This window comes from Ostrea edulis, chromosome 8 (assembly GCF_947568905.1).
Source record: "Ostrea edulis chromosome 8, xbOstEdul1.1, whole genome shotgun sequence".
In the NCBI taxonomy this organism is placed as follows: domain Eukaryota; kingdom Metazoa; phylum Mollusca; class Bivalvia; order Ostreida; family Ostreidae; genus Ostrea; species Ostrea edulis.
The window spans coordinates 29,730,913-29,750,787 of NC_079171.1; the positions used below are offsets into that span (position 1 = coordinate 29,730,913).

General features: G+C 34.0%; 1 protein-coding gene across 1 annotated transcript; it reads right to left on the reverse strand.

Moving 5' to 3' along the window:
- Positions 1 to 7,642: 7,642 nt before the first annotated feature.
- On the reverse strand, positions 7,643 to 12,636 carry LOC125662478 (uncharacterized). The gene is made up of 3 exons (XM_056147336.1): positions 12,612 to 12,636; positions 7,887 to 9,592; positions 7,643 to 7,708 (listed from the first exon to the last, which is right to left on the reverse strand). Coding segments are annotated over exons 2-3 (1,701 nt in total). The 5' UTR covers positions 9,587 to 9,592; positions 12,612 to 12,636; the 3' UTR covers positions 7,643 to 7,707.
- Positions 12,637 to 19,875: the final 7,239 nt, after the last annotated feature.

A 19,875-nucleotide genomic window follows, 5' to 3' on the forward strand; every position in this document is an offset into this window, starting at 1 on the left:
ATTTCACTTCAATTTAAATTTCGCCCAGACACATTTGTGTTAAAAGAGAGTTAAGAGAAAAAAAATTTCGCCCAGTCTTAAATTCGTCCACTGACAACAAGGGCGAAAGGGGATAAAATAAAACAGGGGCGAATATTTCCCTGTATGCAGTAATACAAAACTTAATTTTTGTTTGTTTAGTATGGATCACGAAAACAAAATCCCCAGACATATAAAAAAAATATATCCTATCATGAATGAAATAATGTTTTAAGATGTAAAACTTATACGGTACCAATTTTGATGCACCACATGCGCATTTCGACAAATAATGTCTCTTCAGTGATGCTCAACCGAAATGTTTGAAATCCGAAATAACAATGCAGTTTTAGAGCTATTATAGGGGAAAACAGTGTGCCAAAAAAAGTGGAGTCAAATTCGGCTAAGGATAAGAGCTATGCGTGAGGGAGATAATCCTTAATTTTGAAATGATTTTCTAAATTTTATAACTGCAATTAAATATACACCCGTATTTTCAAGCTAGTAACGACGTACTTAGCTACTGGGCTGTAGAGACCCTCGGGTATTAACAGTCCACCAGCAGAGGCCTCGGCCCAGGGGTCATAATGTAAAACTTATACGGTACCAATTTGATGCTCCAGATGCGCATTTCGACAAATAATGTCTCTTCAGTGATGATATCATTTATGCCGATTAACATTTTACTTATACAAGTTTAAACAGTTCATAATAAGTTATAATAACGTACTCTATTGATGTCATTTTATTGTTTTGAAAAAAGGGATGAACATAGTGTATCAATTTACTTACCGCCTAGGACACCAGTGAAAATACTGTTCTATGATTGAGCTTTTTATACTTCTCCTACACTTCATTACGCTTTATTGGATAATCTTAATTAAGGATATAATGAATGGTAAATATGATCTATATGACCGAGCAAGGTCCTAAGAGGTGGCCTTGCTAATTACTATCATAATGATAATGACTACAAATTCTATTCTTTTCTTTCTTCGTATTTTTTTATATTTTGATCCATACAATTTATGAGTTGTTGAAATGGGGTTCAATGGAGAAACAAAACCCCAGACTTAAGTTATTCATCCTTGATTAACCCCAAATTTACCGTAAATTCACAAGTGAGACACTTTAAAGCTAAATATCTACACATATAAACTAGTCCGAATTCACTCAAGAACTACAATTGAATCTATATTTAATCATTTTAAAACCATGTCTTTATCAGATATAGTTTCTAAATATGTATTCACGGCAACTTCAATAGAATGCATTGTGCTAAAAAGTGGGTAAATTAAATATCAAATTAAATCATTAACCATTGAATATATCACTTATAGAATATATTATGTACAGGATATATTGTAACATTGCAATGATCACAGTTGTCATTCCCATATCATAAAAAAGTTATTGTTTCTTTTTAATATCGTACGAGTAATGTCACGTTATACCAATAGTAAAGGCAGGTGTGACTGGTCAATAGGAGATGTTTACTCCTCCTATACACCTGATCTCACCTATGGTATACCCATTAATCATATTTGCCTTATAATAGATTTAGTATTCTTTATAGGATTGATGAAATTGATCGCTGTTCGTTATCTTCACTTTTCCTTAAAATATTGAACGAGAAACGTTTCATTTCGGGATCTCGTTACCTCGCATGGAAAACGTTTAACACATCTAGTAATAATGTGCGAGTAAAGCATCATTTCGGAATTTATTCATACGGCGTGCGTAACGTTTCTTATACCGCACAAGTAATGTTTCATTTTCAAATCTATTTATTCAGCTTAAGTAATTATTCATTTCGGAATCTATTTATACCGCGCGAATAACGTATCGTTTTGGATTTTTTTTCATACTGCGCGAGTAATGTTTCATTTCGGAATTTGTTTCATTTCGGAATCTATGTATACCGCGCGAGTTATGTTTCATTTCGGAATTCGTTTACACCGCGCGAGTAATGTTTTATTTCGGAATCTATTCATTACGCGCGAGTAATGTTTCATTTCAAAGTTTATTTATACCGCGCGAGTAATGTTTTATGCCGGAATTCATTCAGACAACACGAGTAACATTACATATAGTTGCCTATTGATTTTGCACGATTAACGAACTGACCGATTCACAAGATAAATATATAATCGATGTCTTATTCAAGAGATATATAATCATATCAATATATTATTGGTTAATCAATAATAAAGATTATTAACGATACTAATTTCTTAATTCAGAATTATTCAATAACTATCTGAATACATAGATAACTCCGTTTACTTGATCAAGATGTGGGGCTCACGGCGGGTGTGACCGGTCAACAGGGGATGCTTACTCCTCCTAGGCACCTGATCCCACCTCTGGTGTGTCCAGGGGTCCGTGTTTGTCTAACTATCTATTTTGTATTGTTTATAGGAGTTATGAGATTGATCACTGTTCGTTATCTTCACCTTGAATAGACATGTTAGAAAAAGATGAAGCGGAGATAAATCTCATGGAATGAGAATTCAAGGAAATGTGTATCTACTTTCATTATTCTTGTTTTAAGATTATTCAACTTGTGTGTGAATATTTATAGTTGCGATTCACAGAATTTGCCTCAAATCCAAATCCGTTCATACTGACCAAGAACAGCTCAAAAGTGCTGTTCATTTCTTAAATCAGATCAAAATAATTTAATCTAACATGAAAAGTGAAGATAACGAACAGTGATAATCTCATAACAGCCTGTTATGCGTATGCCATACCACTCACCACCCCTGTCTGGTGCACTTGCCGTGACTAATCATTTACTCAAACAGAAATACAAACATTTTCTTCGAGACATATCGGAGGATCGCAGGATACTATATGAGTATATATTTTGAGGGTTCCTCCCAATGACAAAGTAACGGATCCTTAATTTAGATTTTACAATTGAACTTTTATCTGATACGAAATGTATAATGAGGTACTCACCAGTAATAACGTACTGTGTATTTGTAATTAACAACCATTTATTAATTACATGTACGTGCTGGTGATGCGACTTTTTAAACATTATCTAATTTCTGAATACCTGTAAACCAAGACTGAAACATATCACAGATATATTAACGTTAAACTGGGGAAAACTACCGTAAGAGCAATTACATCAATTGTATGTTATAAAACGTTATCGAGTACTAAAAAGGGAGATAATTCAATAGAATATGATAAAGATAAAACATCCTAAAATTGATGAGTAGCAGCAATGTTGCATGTGGCTTTTGTTCTCTGTTAGACACCGCCATTTAAGGTGTATCATTGATAAGCATCTTAGTCGACGTTCATAAAATTCCAGACACTAAAATTTTGCAAATGACAAATCTTAAAACGAACTAGACAGCATATAACGATCTGCCAATTACGGGCAGGTAATTTAAGAGGACCAAGAACAAGACGATTACAATTGCCCCTGCCATCACTTGTCAGGAATTTTTTTAGTAAGGTTAATTACAAAACAAGTACATATTAAAATGCAGATTACAGAATCATTGTGATGAATCACCATCAACATTGTCTGTTTTTAATATTTTGTCTAAGGTAAATTCATCATAGGGGATTTCTTTCAATATGAATTTTAAACTTTGCAATTGTTCTTCATACAATCAAAATAATATTCTTAAAGGTAGAATTGAAGATAACGAATAGTGATCAATATTATGTAAAACTTATATGGTACCGATTTTGATACACCAGATGCGCATATCGACAAATAATGTCTCTTCAGTGATGGTCAAGGAGAAATTTTGGAAATCCGAAATACCAATAAACTTGTAAGAACTAAAAGGGAAAACAGTATGCCAAAGACTGGAGTCAAATTCGTCTCAGGATCATAACTATGCATGAGGGAGATAATCCTTAATTTAGAAATGAATTTCTAAATTTTATCACAGCAATTAAATATGCGTCCGTATTTTCAAGCTATTAACGAAGTACAATGTACTTAGCTACTGGGCTGTAAAGACCCTCGGGAACGAAAGGTCCACCATCAGAGGCCTCAACCCAGGGGTCGTAATGTAAAACTTATAAATCTTATAAGGAATACAGTGTTAAGTGTAGGACAAACTCAGGACCCAGAATATACCAGACTTCAAGACCATAAAACTTAATATCTTAAGACTTTCCTAGAGCAAATGTTTACAAAACTACTGGTTTATAAAAGAAACTTAAATGCAAACATATGCTGACACATTTTACTTGTTTATGAAAATTAGTTTAAAAGTTACGTAGAATCGAAATTTAAAATTAAGTATATCCTCAGTTAATGATCTTGGGGCCAGAGGTGGGATCAGGTGCCTATGGGTAAGCATCTCCTGTCGACCGGTCACATCCGACTTGAGCAATATATATTTGATTAGGTAAACGGGGTAATCTGTACTCAAAATCAGTGTGAAAAGAACAGTCTCACAATCGGTATGAAAAACATAAAACAGCATTTGACCTTATGACAAACTACATTTCAAAATTAGATCATTAAGTGTCATTAGTAGACGGAAAAGTGAATATAATGAACAGTGATCAGTCTCATAAAGCCTGAGATTTACAGTGGTGTAAACACGGACTCCCAGAAGGTAAAAATAGTGTATGGACTGCAGTTTGTAAACGTCCTTTTTGTCAGAAGGGGAATATGGCTTTTTATGGTAACTAGTCATTATTTCCTTTGTTAAATTAATAAAATCAATCTCTTGCTATAGCCTTCATCTCGACATTCCTATACCTTAAAGACGTTTTATCTATTCACAATATCCCTCTACATTGATACATGAACGTAAATTCAAGACAAACACAACAAAACTCGTTCACATCAGTTCTATGTTTTGCCATTTTAATGCATATAGATTTTCACGGCAAATTAACAACTGAATATTCGATTAACATCTCAAATGTTTTCATTTTCTTTGTCTCACTTGATTTGATATGTGAGGTGTCCAGTTGCGTATGTTTCATTCTTAAATCGTGAAATAACAGGTAAGTAAGTTAATGTTTCAATAGTCTCGTTTAATGTCAGCATTTCCCAAACTCTATCATCGTTATCATGATCTTGTCTGCGGTCTCTGCCGCACCATTGACTATGGATAGTTTATATGTATTCCTCCTTGGCATCTGATCCCGATTTTCGGTGTTCCCAGCGGTCCCTGTTTGTCCTACTCTAACCCTGATTGTCTTTATAGGAGTTCAAATGAGATATTCTGATCACCTTTTGTCTGTTATCTGTCTGTTCGTCTGTCTGTATTTTTTCACATTTTCATCTTCCCCGGAACCACTGAGTAAATTCCAGCTCGGTACATATCATCAGTGTGCGATTTGAGATTCAAGTATGTTTTTCTCAAATGAAGGACCGTGTACCATTCAAAGGAGGGATAATCATGAAAATGCACAAATGTAGCAGGGCAATTAAAAAAAATCTTTTCAAGAACCACTGGGCTAGATAAGTTGAACTTTATATAAATCTTTCTGAGATAGTGTAAATTAAAGTTTGTTTAAATCATGGACGCCGGGGGTAGTTTTACATAAAAATATATTGGGAAATCCTTGAAAATCTACTTTCAAGAACCACTGGGCCAGAATAGTTGAAATGTGTGTAAAATGTTCTTGACATAGGATAGATTAAAGTCTGTTCAAATCATGATTCCCAAATTTATGATGGGGCCACAATATGGGATCAAAGTACGAATATATATAGAGACCTTTTGAAAATCCTTTCAAAAACTTCCTGTGCCAGAGAAAGGAACATTTACATGATACTTTCCTGATATAAAGTAGATTCAAGTCTTTCCAAATCATGGTCCCATAGTGTAGGGTGAGGCAACAGTGGGATATCAAAGTTTAACATTAAAACATATTGGGTATTTTTTTAACAATCTGCTGAGGAACCACTGGGTCATACAAGTGAAAATTCACTTGAACGTTTTCTGAAATAGAGTAATTTCATGTTTGTTCACATTCTGGTCCCGGGGGTAGGGCGGAACCACAGTGGTGGAACAAAGTTTTATATGCGAATATACATATTTCGAATTTCAAACATTTCGGTTGAGCATCACTGAAGAGACATTATTTGTCGAAATGCGCATCTGGTACATCTAAATTGGTACCGTATAAGTTTTACATATGGAACATCTTTCAGAATATCTCTTGAACTATTCAAGCTTGGGCTTTCATATTATGTAAATACATATTTAGGGCAAGACCTTTCATACGATGCAATGGTGTGTGATCTTGTGACCTTGAACTGAAGTTTGACCTACATTAAATAAAACTTTGACCTATTTAATATCTCCTGAACTATTTCATACAAAACATTCATGTTTTCAATGTAGATATCTTTTATAGCATACCACGATCTGTCACTTTTTGACTTTAGTCTTATCTAGAACATGTTTGTCATATTGGTGTTGAGGCATCTCGATGTTATATCCATTCATTTTCAGTGATGTTGTAATTCTTTGAGGCTAATGTGGAGTCACAATATTGGGTCAAAAAAGTTTCATTGAAATAATGAAAGGTGAATATAACGAACAGTGATCAATCTCATAACACCCATAAGCAATACAAAATGGAGAGTTGGGCAAACACGGACCCCTGGATATACCAGAGGTGGGATCAGCGTCAAGGAGGAGTAAGCATCCCCTCTCTACCAGTGATGAAAAACTCTTTTTAAGAAAAAGCTGTACAATGACAGGGCCAATGTGACTCAGGTGAGCGATGTGACCAACGGGCATTTCGTTTTATTGACAGGAACAAGTGAAGACTAATCCCATCTCATTTATCTTAACTTGATATGTTCATAAGTATATTAATAACTTTTTGTGATTAAACATGTTTAATTTGGTCACGATTCTTTCTATGACTTAGACTACTAGTATGTGAAATATATATCTTCATTATTTCAATTCTAACTATAGAGGGAAATACATCATTATATGTATACTTACAACTCGGGCAAATCATAGCTCTGCTGACAGACTTCAAAACACGTTATTGATATATCATATAATTTGTGGAATACCCGTCAAAGTAACTGATACAATATTAAACCATTTAATAATCATAATGCTTACAATTTCCCGTTCTGATATGTCAATGGGGTCCGTATTTGTCTATACTTTATTTTCTATTCTTGATGGGAAATATGATACCGATCACTGTTCTTTATCTTCAAGTTTCCATGTACAATTTTAAAATCCTGCAACATAATTCATTCCCTTTCTTGTAATTTTGAAATTGATTGAGATGATTTAGTTTGGCAATGCAACCTTTCAGATGGGTGAATTGCTAACTGGTGTGTTTCATACTGATTGTTGGCCTGTTCTTGGGACATTGATTTGACTATGGATAACCCAGTTTACCTAATCAAGATAATGGGCTCACGGCGGTTGTGACCGGTCGACAGGGGATGCTCACTCCTCCTAGGCACCTGATCCCACCTCTGGTGTGTCCAGTGTTCCGTGTTTACTTAATTCTATATTTTATTTTGCTTATAGGATTTATGAGATTGATCACTGTGCGTTATCTCCACCTTTCATGGATGAAGTTGAATTCATATTTAAAACAAATGATCTGTGATCACAACATACCTAACACAAAGACAAATACACGACTTTTGCAATCATTTTAATTTCTGATTAAATGTACCAGAATGTGGACAAACCGCATAAGCTATCTGAAATATATTGATAAAACAAGATAAGTATTTAAGATTATACATGAATAAAACATGGAAATATCGTGTGTACATTTCAAAATGTTTTCTGTATAAACATTTGATATTGAAAATGAATTTATATAGCCAGAAATGGTGTTATGAAAATGTGACATAATTACATGTAATTTCGACTCACCATATCACAAGTTTGGATGCATATTTTCTAATTGGATTGGTGTACTTTATGGTAGAGAAAGAAGATTCACCAGGTTGCATCGTTCCACTGTATCCGTACTCGTAATGCATACCATCACCAACTGATTGCCCCTCAAGTCCATAACCTGCGTCATAGTCATCATCATACCCAGTCACGGCCAGCCCCGTATTTGCTACCTGTTCAGAAACTGCTGGTCCGGAAAATATTTTGGAATATGTCAGGGACGACAAATCCGATCCACCCATTAAACTTGGATCCACGCTATCGTGTCTCGCTAATGTGTTGTCGTAGAGATCATCATCAGAAAATCGATAATGTCTATCATATTCACTAACATCTCTATACCCTGCAAAGGCGGGGGCCACACTCTCTAGCTGTGTAGAAACTGCTGAGGTAGGAAAATCATCGAAATCTACAGAGTTCCCAATGAAACTTCCAGAAGTTGACTCGTCTTCAAAATCAGCAGCGAGCATACTTCCTCTTCTATCGTCTAATATCATACCAGATCGAATATATGGGGATTTCAGGTCACGTAATCTTTGACCCAGATGAGAGGAACGCATGTTACCTATTCCTAAGCCCAAATTTGTTGATTTCAACTTATATATACTAGGACTCATATAAGGTGAACTTACACTGTCAAGTCCTGAACCCAAACGAAATGATTTTAAGGTACCTACACTTGGAGTCATATAAGGTGAACTGACTCTGCCTAGTTTTGAACCCAAACGCAATGATTTCAAGCTACCTACACTTCGAGTCAGATAAGGTGCACTGACCCTGCCTAGTTTTGAACCCAAACGCAATGATTTCAAGCTACCTACACTTCGAGTCAGATAAGGTGAACTGACCCTGCCTAGTTTTGAACCCAAATGCAGTGATTTTAAGGTACCTACACTTTGAGGCAGATAAGGCGAACTGACCCTGCCTAATGTTGAACCCAAACGCAGTGATTTTAAGGTACCTACACTTCGAGGCAGATAAGGTGAACTGACACTGCCTAGGTTTGAACCCAAACGCAATGATTTCAAGCTACCTACACTTCGAGTAAGATAAGGTGAACTGACCCTGCCTAGTGTTGAACCCAAACGCAATGATTTCAAGCTACCTACACTTCGAGTCAGATAAGGTGAACTGACACGGCTTAGTTTTGAACCCAAACGTAATGATTTCAAACTACCTACACTTCGAGTCAGATAAGGTGAACTGACCCTGCCTAGTGTTGAACCAAAACGCAGTGATTTTAAGGTACCTACACTTGGAGTCAGATAAGGTGAACTGACACTGCCTAGTGTTGAACCCAAACGCAGAGATTTTAAGGTACCTACACTTGGAGTCAGATAAGGTGAACTGACACTGCCTAGTGTTGAACCCAAACGTACAGATTTTAAACCACTAATTCTTGGACCGAGATACGGTGAACGCAAACCACGTAACCCTGACCCTAAGCTGACTGATTTCAATCTACGTATACGTGGGGCTAGTCCTGACCCCAAGTGTACTGATTCCAACGGACTCATTCTGGGAAGCACTAGTGATGAAATCAAGCGGTTTGATCCTGACAGTTCACCAAGGCGGTATTTTCCGTAGTCACGGTAACTATATTTTGTGTAGGCATTTCCACACAATACGGAATTGAGGACAGCTGATACTGCAACGACTTGGAGAAGGAAGTGCATTCTATCCTAAACAGAGAAATATAACAGATATTATATCCTAAACAGAGAGGTATAACAGATATTACATCCTAAACAGGAAATATAACAGATATTATATCCTAAACAGAGAGGTATAACAGATATTATATCCTAAACAGAGAGGTATAACAGATATTATATCCTAAACAGAGAGGTATAACAGATATCATATCCTAAACAGAGAAGTATGAAAGATATTCAACTAATAAGGCTTTTCCACTGGATTTAATCTGCGCATCATGTGGTTGTGGATTTCCCGTCAAAGGATATCAACGTTGCAATTTTGTTCTTAGTCTATTATTGTAGTACTGTATTTCTACTTCAATGTGGTGCTTCAGGTTATGAGTTTTATAGTTAATCTGCGTTTTGAAATTTTAGTCAATTATTTTCTGTTTATTTAGTGATTGATTTTGAATTTTGTATGACATTATCATTATGATACATTATTATTATAATGCAATGTTTACTTCTTACAATTATAATTTAAAGGGACTGGTTCACTTTTTTTAAACAAAATATTTTTCATCTTTAAGGTAGGTCCATACTCGCAGTTTTATCTGATACAAGTTTAAAATGTGTATTTATTTCCATTCATTAGGGTTAAAACTAACAAATTTTCATATAAAATACATAGGTCATCACACTTTTTAAGATGTGAGACGTACATAAACAGAATCACATATCACCATCAGAAAATTGCGATTTTCCTTAAACATCGTTATCAAAATTCCATACAAACTGGTTTTGACGATATAGTAGCATTCATAACAATATCATGAAACTGTATCCTTACAAAAATATACAAAATGTCTGTAACAAATATCGGAAATCTATCGTATAATAGAATTCATAAAGAAATCAATAGAAACAGAGTTATTGCCCTTGGATTCAATATTTTGAAATGTATCATTGATTATTCATCTATAACTTAGAGTTTTGAAATATTTTATTTTTAACAAGATTTTTTACAATGACTATAGGAAAAGACTCCAACATAATTTATGTTTCTATCATACATAAATCTAAATAAATCATTGATTCTGTAAAATCTGATGACATCACAGGAGGGTGGAATTACTTTAATGTTGAATATCAAAAATATAAACCATTTATTGTTCAACATTTTGACATTCTGAATGCAAGGATAAGAGCAACATTTTATCCCTAACTCTGTGTTATGTAAACAAAGACTCGAGTCTTTTTATGTTGACAAACAAATAGTGAAATGTTAATTTTGTAAATTAAAGCATCTTAATTTTGCACCGTCATAAATTTAACTTTTAGACGACACATTTCCCCTAAAGAATGCTTGAAATGTGATAGGCATAATAAACTTAGATCGATATCCAACAATTTAAAACAAAGTGTGAATTCAAACAAAATATTTTTTTAGAATCATTAACTGGTATTAAGGGAGTTACTTTCAGTAAATTCATATTTGACATGAATCTTTTAAGAGTCGATCTATTTTCTTTCCACCTTATAGCCGCTAAACATTAATTCCGAGGCTCATGATGAGTGTAATAAATTATCAGGGATGGAAAAGGGCGCGAACAAAACTTCAATGTCTGATGAAAAACTAAATTGACATAGTTTTCACCAAGACCCATCTCCATCCTTAAAACTAAATATAATGAATGTTAAAACCAATTGTAAGAAAAGGAAAAACATAAGATTATAGATAACGCTCTGTAAACTTTTCTACCGTTTATTAACAAATGAAAGTATGCATTAAAACTATTAAATATTCGTTAAAATGTAATATTATTTTATGTCGTTTTTAACAGGTACTTCTCAATTTTCTTTTTCCATCAAAGTGTAATAAATGTCTGTAACAGAATTCTATGGGAGTGTTTAACCCCACTTCATTTGAATTTAGATTTTTGTCCGACATCGATCTTTTCATTTCGGCCCTACAGAATACAAGTGTAAGATTTGGGCAAACACAAACCACTGGACACACCAAAGATGGGATTAGGTGCATTGAGGAGTAAACATTCAGTGTTGCCCGGTCACACACGCCGTGAGTCCTATATCTTGATTTTGTAAACAGAGTAATTAGAAGCCAAAATCAGTGTGTAATGATCCTCATTCCTCCTCGGCACCCGGGGAGCGTTTTACATATTGGAATTTTCCAGTTTATTTTAAGATAATTCACTCCTAATGCAAAATAGTTTGAAAAAAATGTTGAAAATTAAGCCTCAGAAAAGTTTTACTTCATACACTTTAAGTAATAACTGTGTAATACAATTTAAGACTTACGACTTTGTCGTAAGTTGTTTTGTAAAATGGGCCCCTGATTTCACATCTGATGTTTTCAGGGGTCAGAGTTTGCCATATTATTCAGTGAATATATTGTATTTTCATAGGATGTATGAGATTGTTCATTGTTCTTTATCTTCACAATGTTCATAGAATAAAGATGTGAAATTAATTAAGGGGTCTTCCATGACATATTAAAGTCGATATCTCTGGTTTTGAACTATTAGACTATGGGATATATGACAAGGTCCCGTATTTATATTGATGACAATTTTAAACATTGCTTTTTAGAAGTTCAAGTTTGGGTTTAAAAATTATTTTTCTCTTGAAAATCTTGCAAATCTAGAGGCTACTTTTTGGCCGTTTTAAGATATATTTGAAATTTTGTGAGAGGGGCATCGTAGTAGCTACAGCTGGAGCAGCTACATCAGATAAGTGTACCTCTAAAGTTAGCTCGAAGGATTATAATTACATATACATGTACATTACTTTCATTTTCCATTTATTTATAAACTTCAACTTTATCGTTAAAAAATATGTTTCAAATGTAATCGCTCTGTGACAAAATATTTGAAAAGGCAGCAATACCAATTGTGCAAAATTAACTAAATGACCCCTTCTTGAATATATTTTGTAGAAGCTAAAATGAATTTTAGCACGATATAAAAAACGATGATGCAAATCATGAACTCTAAAATTGTTCACGTACACTGATCATGATATATTCTCTTCAAAAACAACTTACCTTAGTGGCCTTGGAGATGAAGTGAGATGGGAATATGCAAAAGTTTGGCTACCGTTTATATACTTTTTGATTTCTGTATCCTGGCTTCCATTGGATGATGTTAAATCCAGCAGTATTAAGCAAATTAGATCTATCTCTATCAATCATGGTGTGAAAGGTAAGATATTTTAAACTAATCTATGGATTTATCAGTTTCAATTAATGCCCCTCGCTATTAGATTCAGTCATGATAAATATTTTTATATAATTTAGTTATCATAATTTCCTAAAAGCAAATTCAGAGTCAGGAATCTCAAAATTGAAAATATATACATTCTGTGCATTTAGTTTCAAAATGAAAGATTGTTATAAGCGTAGTCGAAAGAACAGAAAATACAGTGACTCGAAAAACTCATATATCAATTCATTTTTATCATGGTTGGTAAAATACTGATGCCGGTAAGGATTTTTCCGATATCCACAATTGATTTATATATATCTGTAAGACTCCAGTCTGTGAAACTGTTGACATTAATTTTTTGTCATTTTAACAAGTTTTTATGTGTATTTTATTATGAGCGATTTTCTAATGTCGACATATACTTCTGTTTATGTATGTCTGGCATCATTAAAAGGGTGGCAACATATATATATATATTCTTTGTTATTCAAACATTAATTGATATCAAGTGGAAATTAATATAGTTTTACCGCTTTGAACCATCTATATTGATAAATCACATAACGATGAAACTACCTTTGAAAGAAATATTCATCATTGCCCATGTTTACGTAGTCTTTGGTGATCATATTTTCTTTGAGTCTTTTGGATTTACTATGGGAAAGATATTTTTTATACCCTATTAAGGCAAATTTTATACAAAAACATCAGAAGAAAAATATCTTGCAGTGACTTTCAACTCAACATTGAAATATATCGACAACGTTTTATTTATCAACAATGTTTACTTTTATTCAGATGTTCATTGGATATATCCCAGTGAATTGAAATAAGATACACACCATAGTCTTTCATATTTGCTTTATCTTTGGGTATTTGATGGAGCATAGATGTTAAGGCAAACTGACAACTCAACTTTATGACGAAAGGAATTATTTCAGCTTCTCCATCGTCAACTTCACGTGGTTTTGTTGCAATATTGCATATCGCCTGTATATCGTTTTTGGTCTCTGATTCGATACGCAAGAACATATCATTCAAATGATCAAATTTTAGATTGTAACACACTACTGACAGATACTATTACGCTAATGGTACAGGGGTTTCAACAGTCTCGTTTGAAAGCTGCATTTATAATGATTCTAACAAACTGTTCTCAGGTTGAATGTTAACTGAACCGGTCAACAAGGGGTGCTTACTCCTCTTAAGCATCTAATCCTACCTCAGATATTTCCAGGGGCCTGGGTTTGTTTTACTCTTTTTGTATTCTTTAAAAGAGTTATGAGATCGATCAATGATTGTGATATTCACTTTTTCATTTAACAGTTATACAAATTATCGTATAAACTACATTTAAGTAATTAGTTAATAAAATCTGCTTTAAACGAACTTTTACTTGCATATTTAACCCATGTAAACAAAAACATGGCACACGCCTTGTTTACATAACAAAGAATTGCGAGCTCTGTATCTCCCATATATATTTCGGATTTCAAACATTTCGGTTGAGCATCACTGAAGAGACATTATTTGTCGAAATGCGCATCTGGTGCATCAAAATTGGTACCGTATAAGTTTTACATCAACAACTGACATTGAATTTTTTGCTGACCATTAGAATTACCTTCGTTAAGCATTCTAAACATTAAACATCGAAAAATAAAATTTGAAAGTTTACAGCTCAAATCGTGTCCCTGTCCCTTTAAAAACCATAAATGATGTATCTCCGTATTGAAACTTAGATAATGATTTTGCAATTGATGCATGCCGAATAGTTGACTAAAGACAAAATGATCGGTCGTTCATAAGTTCAAAATTTGAAACTTAGTATTGCAAATGTGTTTATAATGGTAGTTTTTGTCCAATGCGACAATTCAAGGGCAAACTTATAAATACACTTGACTTCTCGTCAAACGAAAAAATCGAAAACATAATTCACTATATGAATGACAAACAAAAAAACTGTTATATCATAAAAAGTGGCCTGATTTCTTGAACGCTGCCAAGCAGCGGGCAACCTAATTTCGTTAAAATGTTTAAATTTAAAGTTATAAGCGAACTTCCTAGAACAGTCCTGGACCAATCGATATCTGATATATTGGACAGTTTTCGACTTCTTACTTACTTTCAAGATCTGTACCATCACAACACATGTTTAACCCAAATACAAACTGTGTGAAGAGTATGTAAAACTTATACGGTACCAATTTAGATGCACCAGATGCGCATTTCGACAAATAATGTCTCTTCAGTGATGCTCAACCGAAATGTTTGAAATACAAAATAACTATGAAGTTTTGGAGCTAAATATAGCCAAAAACAGCGTGCCAAAAAAGTGGAGCCAAATTCGTCCAAGGATAAGAGCTATGCACGAGGGAGATAATCCTTAATTTTGAAATGAATTTCTAAATTTTATAACAGCAATTAAATATACATCTGTATTTTCAAGCTAGTAACGAAGTACTAAGTATATATCAATAACTGTAAATACATTATTACAAGAAGTCGCAAGAGTGACTAATATAATCACGTGGGGAAATTAAGAACATCCAAAATATCAGATGAATTTCGTATTTTAAAAATCGTCGCTGTGTCAGGTCGCTGGTCTGTGGAGAGGGGTGTCTTTGAATGAGATTTGTAAAGTAATATGATTATAAACCTTCTTACAATATGGGCCTAGTCAAAACTTATATAATAAGTGTAGCTAACACTCCAACACCTACACAATCTTCTGCTGATAATGTTTGTTCCCAATCGCAACTTCTCAGCTTGCCGGAAAGGCCAGGGAATGTACAATTGGTTGTATGATGTAGCCTCGTTCTGGGCGCGTCGATCTGGAATTTTCCGTAATTCTGATTCAATACTAAAATCACCGATTGAAGAAACGAACTGACACATTGTATTTATTCAAAAATTATCAAAACTTATTTCTTCTGTAAGATCAGAATCAAGCATCGATAAACAACGGGTTTACTTTATATCGTAATATCTTTCAAAAGTTATCATTAAAAAAATGGCTTAGATTAACCATTGTACTCTCATTTTTGCTATTTCAGGGTTGTTTATCAAAAACGAAAATAGGTTTTTAATTAATCTTACGACATTTACTAATCAAGTAAGATTCTATTATAGCTTACAGACTTCATCTCACTTATGACACATTATTAAAGGTGCAAGCAATGACTCTGGAGCAAGCGTTTCGGAGATTATTCGAAAACTTTGTTAATTTATAAGTATAGATTATCATCTCATTTGAACACGTATATCTATATATATATATATATGAAATGCATCATATGTTTGCAACTACATCATCTGATTAGTATAATACATAATTACTCTGGCTACACTGACATCGTGAGCATCTTAGTTCGTGTCTTTGCTTAAGACAAACAACTTGGTTGCATGTAAATTCACGAATAACCAAAGGATATTATTTTCTCTTGTATAAAACTGCACCTTGTGGATCCCTTGACTTTCCGGTTTTGAAACACCACTTAACCACGAACATTGGTACCAAGCGAATAATCATGAAACCACCGTCTGGAGTTTTGAATATTTTATAACCCTTGTTTAACATCTGGAGGAGTCACTTGCACTCAAGACATTGAACTTGTTTTCCTTGATGACAAAGGGACCAAAGGTGTTATGTACATTATCCACTTGCCTATCCATTAGATTCGTTAGCATTTTAAATGAAGGACAACAGTTTGCCATCATTTATCAATCAAGGACACTGGTAGCTTAAATGGAGGGGGATGATGAGTGAATCGGATTGATGGATTTCCTCTTTTCATGGTTCGCACGCTTTGGAATAATTTCATTGAACGTGTTTATAATTAGTGCTATGATAAGACGTACGTAAATGAGTCCCTTCGTGCTTATCTACACTAGATGTACGAATAAGATAGAATGGTGGAATGGAGGGTTATATTACTTGTTCAATATGTGTTATGAAGATACGCTACACGTTGTTATGTTCCGGGAGAACAGACACAATGTTGTCTTCAAAATCATATCAAATCATATCAAGTCCATTAAAATATACGACGTCATCATATATATATATATATATATATATATATATATATATATATACATGTATATATATTAAAAGAAATAGAATCAACAGTACACAAAGTTAAAAATTTAACGCAAGCGCTTTCATTTTATAATCCTCAGGCGTTACATTTTAAAATAGTTTTGAAATGGTCTGACGTCATAAAGGGTCTGATATATATATATATATATATATATATATATATATATATATATAGGCGGTGGGTGCCGTACGTCGCTGGTTCGACCCCGGGCTGGGGCGAAAATTTTCAGTACCTAGTGGTGATTATTTAGTGCTTTATATATTAATTAATTGATTTTCACATGTATCGTTTAGATCCTAGGGGTAAACGTAAGGTTGGGTGTTATAATTGTTTGTTTGTGCTTTATATTAAATATTCTATACAATTGCATCGAGAGATCCACTCTCCTTATAAAATATCTTAAACACTGAATGACACATCGACTGTGTGGGATTGCATCAGTGTGTATAAGTAGCACTTTAGGAGCATAACAAAGCTTCCTTTTTAGGGAAGTCGTTGTGGCCGAGTGGACTTACGCACTGGTTTGACAATCTTGCTAGGCGGTGGGTGCCGTACGTCGCTGGTTCGACCCCGGGCTGGGGCGAAGATTTTCAGTACCTAGTTGTGATTATTTAGTGCTTTATATATATACATATATATATATACACGATAATCAAAACAGCGACAGACCCACGTGAAATATCTATACGCGATATTCAAAACAGCGACAGACCCATGTAACAGATAGCTAAAGTCGAAGTTCAAACCATTAATAGTTCAAAATATCTTTACACAATAATCAAAAGAGCGAGGGAGATCCATGTAAAATATACAACTGTATATGGAATTCTATTAATAATACATATCTACAAACGAAGTTCAATCCATCAATATACCCATGTAAAATATCTACACATGATATTCAAAACAGCGACAAACTATGTGAAATATCTATACACGGTATTCAAAATGTCGGTATACCTATATAAAGTGGCATTTCATTTAGTGTAACTATGGCAAGTTACTGTCCTGACAGGTCAATGCTCATTGTTATCGTAGTAGAACATCCAGGAAACGGCAAATTTCTTAAAGAAATGCCACTCCTCAACTACAATACCAAAATACCGTGTGCTGTCTATTGTGTTTTAAATTAAAACCAGAGAAAATGAGGACTTGGATTGCTGCAGTTTCCCCCCTATCCCATACATACGTTTTGTGAATGTACTACAGAGTTATGTTGTAGAATTACTTCGTAGTTATGGCTATGTAGAATAACCTATGCAAGATAACTTTACTCTTCATATGATAAAAATGGATGCATATTAAGACGATTTTGTACCTTTGGTTCAATAATTACTGTCTCCCCCATATATCATGCCCCGGAAGCAATGGTGAGGAATGACGAGATTAAGATTGCCGAGTGCAAAGGTTAAGGATGTTACGCGTTGATACGTTCTCAAATCTTCCCTAACGACATTTACGATTTTTCCCCTAACAAAGGATGAAAACGAAAACAAAATATTTTATCTTATCATAAGTAAAATGAATACAATTTACGCATCGGCTGTAAATTATTCTCATTATTTCTCAATGAAGTCGAAAAAAGATACGAACAATCATACAGAGTTATTAGGGGAGGTTTAACATAGTTCATAATGAAACTTTACAAGAAATTTTATAATTATACTTATTTCTACACGGCGGGTGAGACCGCTTGATAGTGGATGCTTACTTCTTCTAGACACCCGATTCCACCTCTGGTACATGTATGTCCAAGGGTCCGTGTTTGCCTTTCTTTTAATTTTATAATATTTTTGAGATTCAAAACTTTTCATTACAACCAAATGAAATCCAAACATTGTATTATGTAAGCCCATGCATCCATTTTCTGTATCAAGTGTCTTTAAAGCGTAGAAAAATATTGTTTTCACTCTACAAATGCCACGGAAGGGTATGGATGACCTTGTGCATTTCTATACAGAAAGGTTTAGTATTCTCGGAAACTTAATTTTCTGACGATACATTACCACTGTGTATGCCATGCAAAATCGTTTTAGCTACATTATACATCGCTTCATTTTCATTAATTACACAAATAGTTTGTGAATTTGTTCTTCGAAAGATGGATAGGGAAATAAATTGCATATGGTATACGTTTTTGGCCATTTTCAATGGGCTAATTTGTGTTACAATGACGGATGAGACAACACAGCTTTCATTGTTAATTTTATATCTTCTAATAGTTATATCAAATAGGGCGATAGACGAATAGGATGTAACATTCACGCGCATGGATAGCGTCACGGGTCAGACAGATGACGTCCACAGATTCATTTATACCGCCCTATATGGGGGGAAATGACACATCTTTCTTAATCAATAACACAGATTTTGTTAATAAATTAAAAGTAGTATGTTCGTAGGCAGTATTATTTATATTCTGTCTTTGAAATTTTTTAAGAAACTTGAATTAAATTTCACGTATTGATGAAACAGTAAAGATAGCAAACAGTTGTAATACGATAATCTGTTTTTTGCATATAAAGTAGATGACTTTATTTTACGAGAAAACGTTATCTAATGTTGGTTGGGTTCGGCCTGCGGCTTAAGCACTATAAAAACCGGGAACTTTAGGATCTGCCTCCTTTTCAACCACCCATCGGATACAGAGTGTGCATATTCATGCAGTTAAACTTTGTAGATAACATCCAATTTTATTTGGTATGCTTAAATAAATTTCCATAAATAAGTAACCATCCACGGTTTACCCGGGGTGGTTATTTTTATGCAGTCTATATATATATGTGAACCTTTGATGATTTGAATGATGTATTTGAATTTGATAATGTTGTGTGGGTTTGCCCATGTGTTTTGTGTTGAATGGCATCCCACAAACATTTTAAAAGGCACGGCCAATGTTCGCCAAAATGAATTTAAACAAAGCATCCTGCTTAATGTTGGTGTTTTTCTCTGTATAAATAAATGTATTGGATAGATAAAGAATACGCTTTCCTCTTGGAAT

Bases quoted from the DNA above. Each gene is read 5' to 3' on its own strand.
- LOC125662478 (XM_056147336.1), bottom strand. From the start codon at position 9,586: ATGCACTTCCTTCTCCAAGTCGTTGCAGTATCAGCTGTCCTCAATTCC.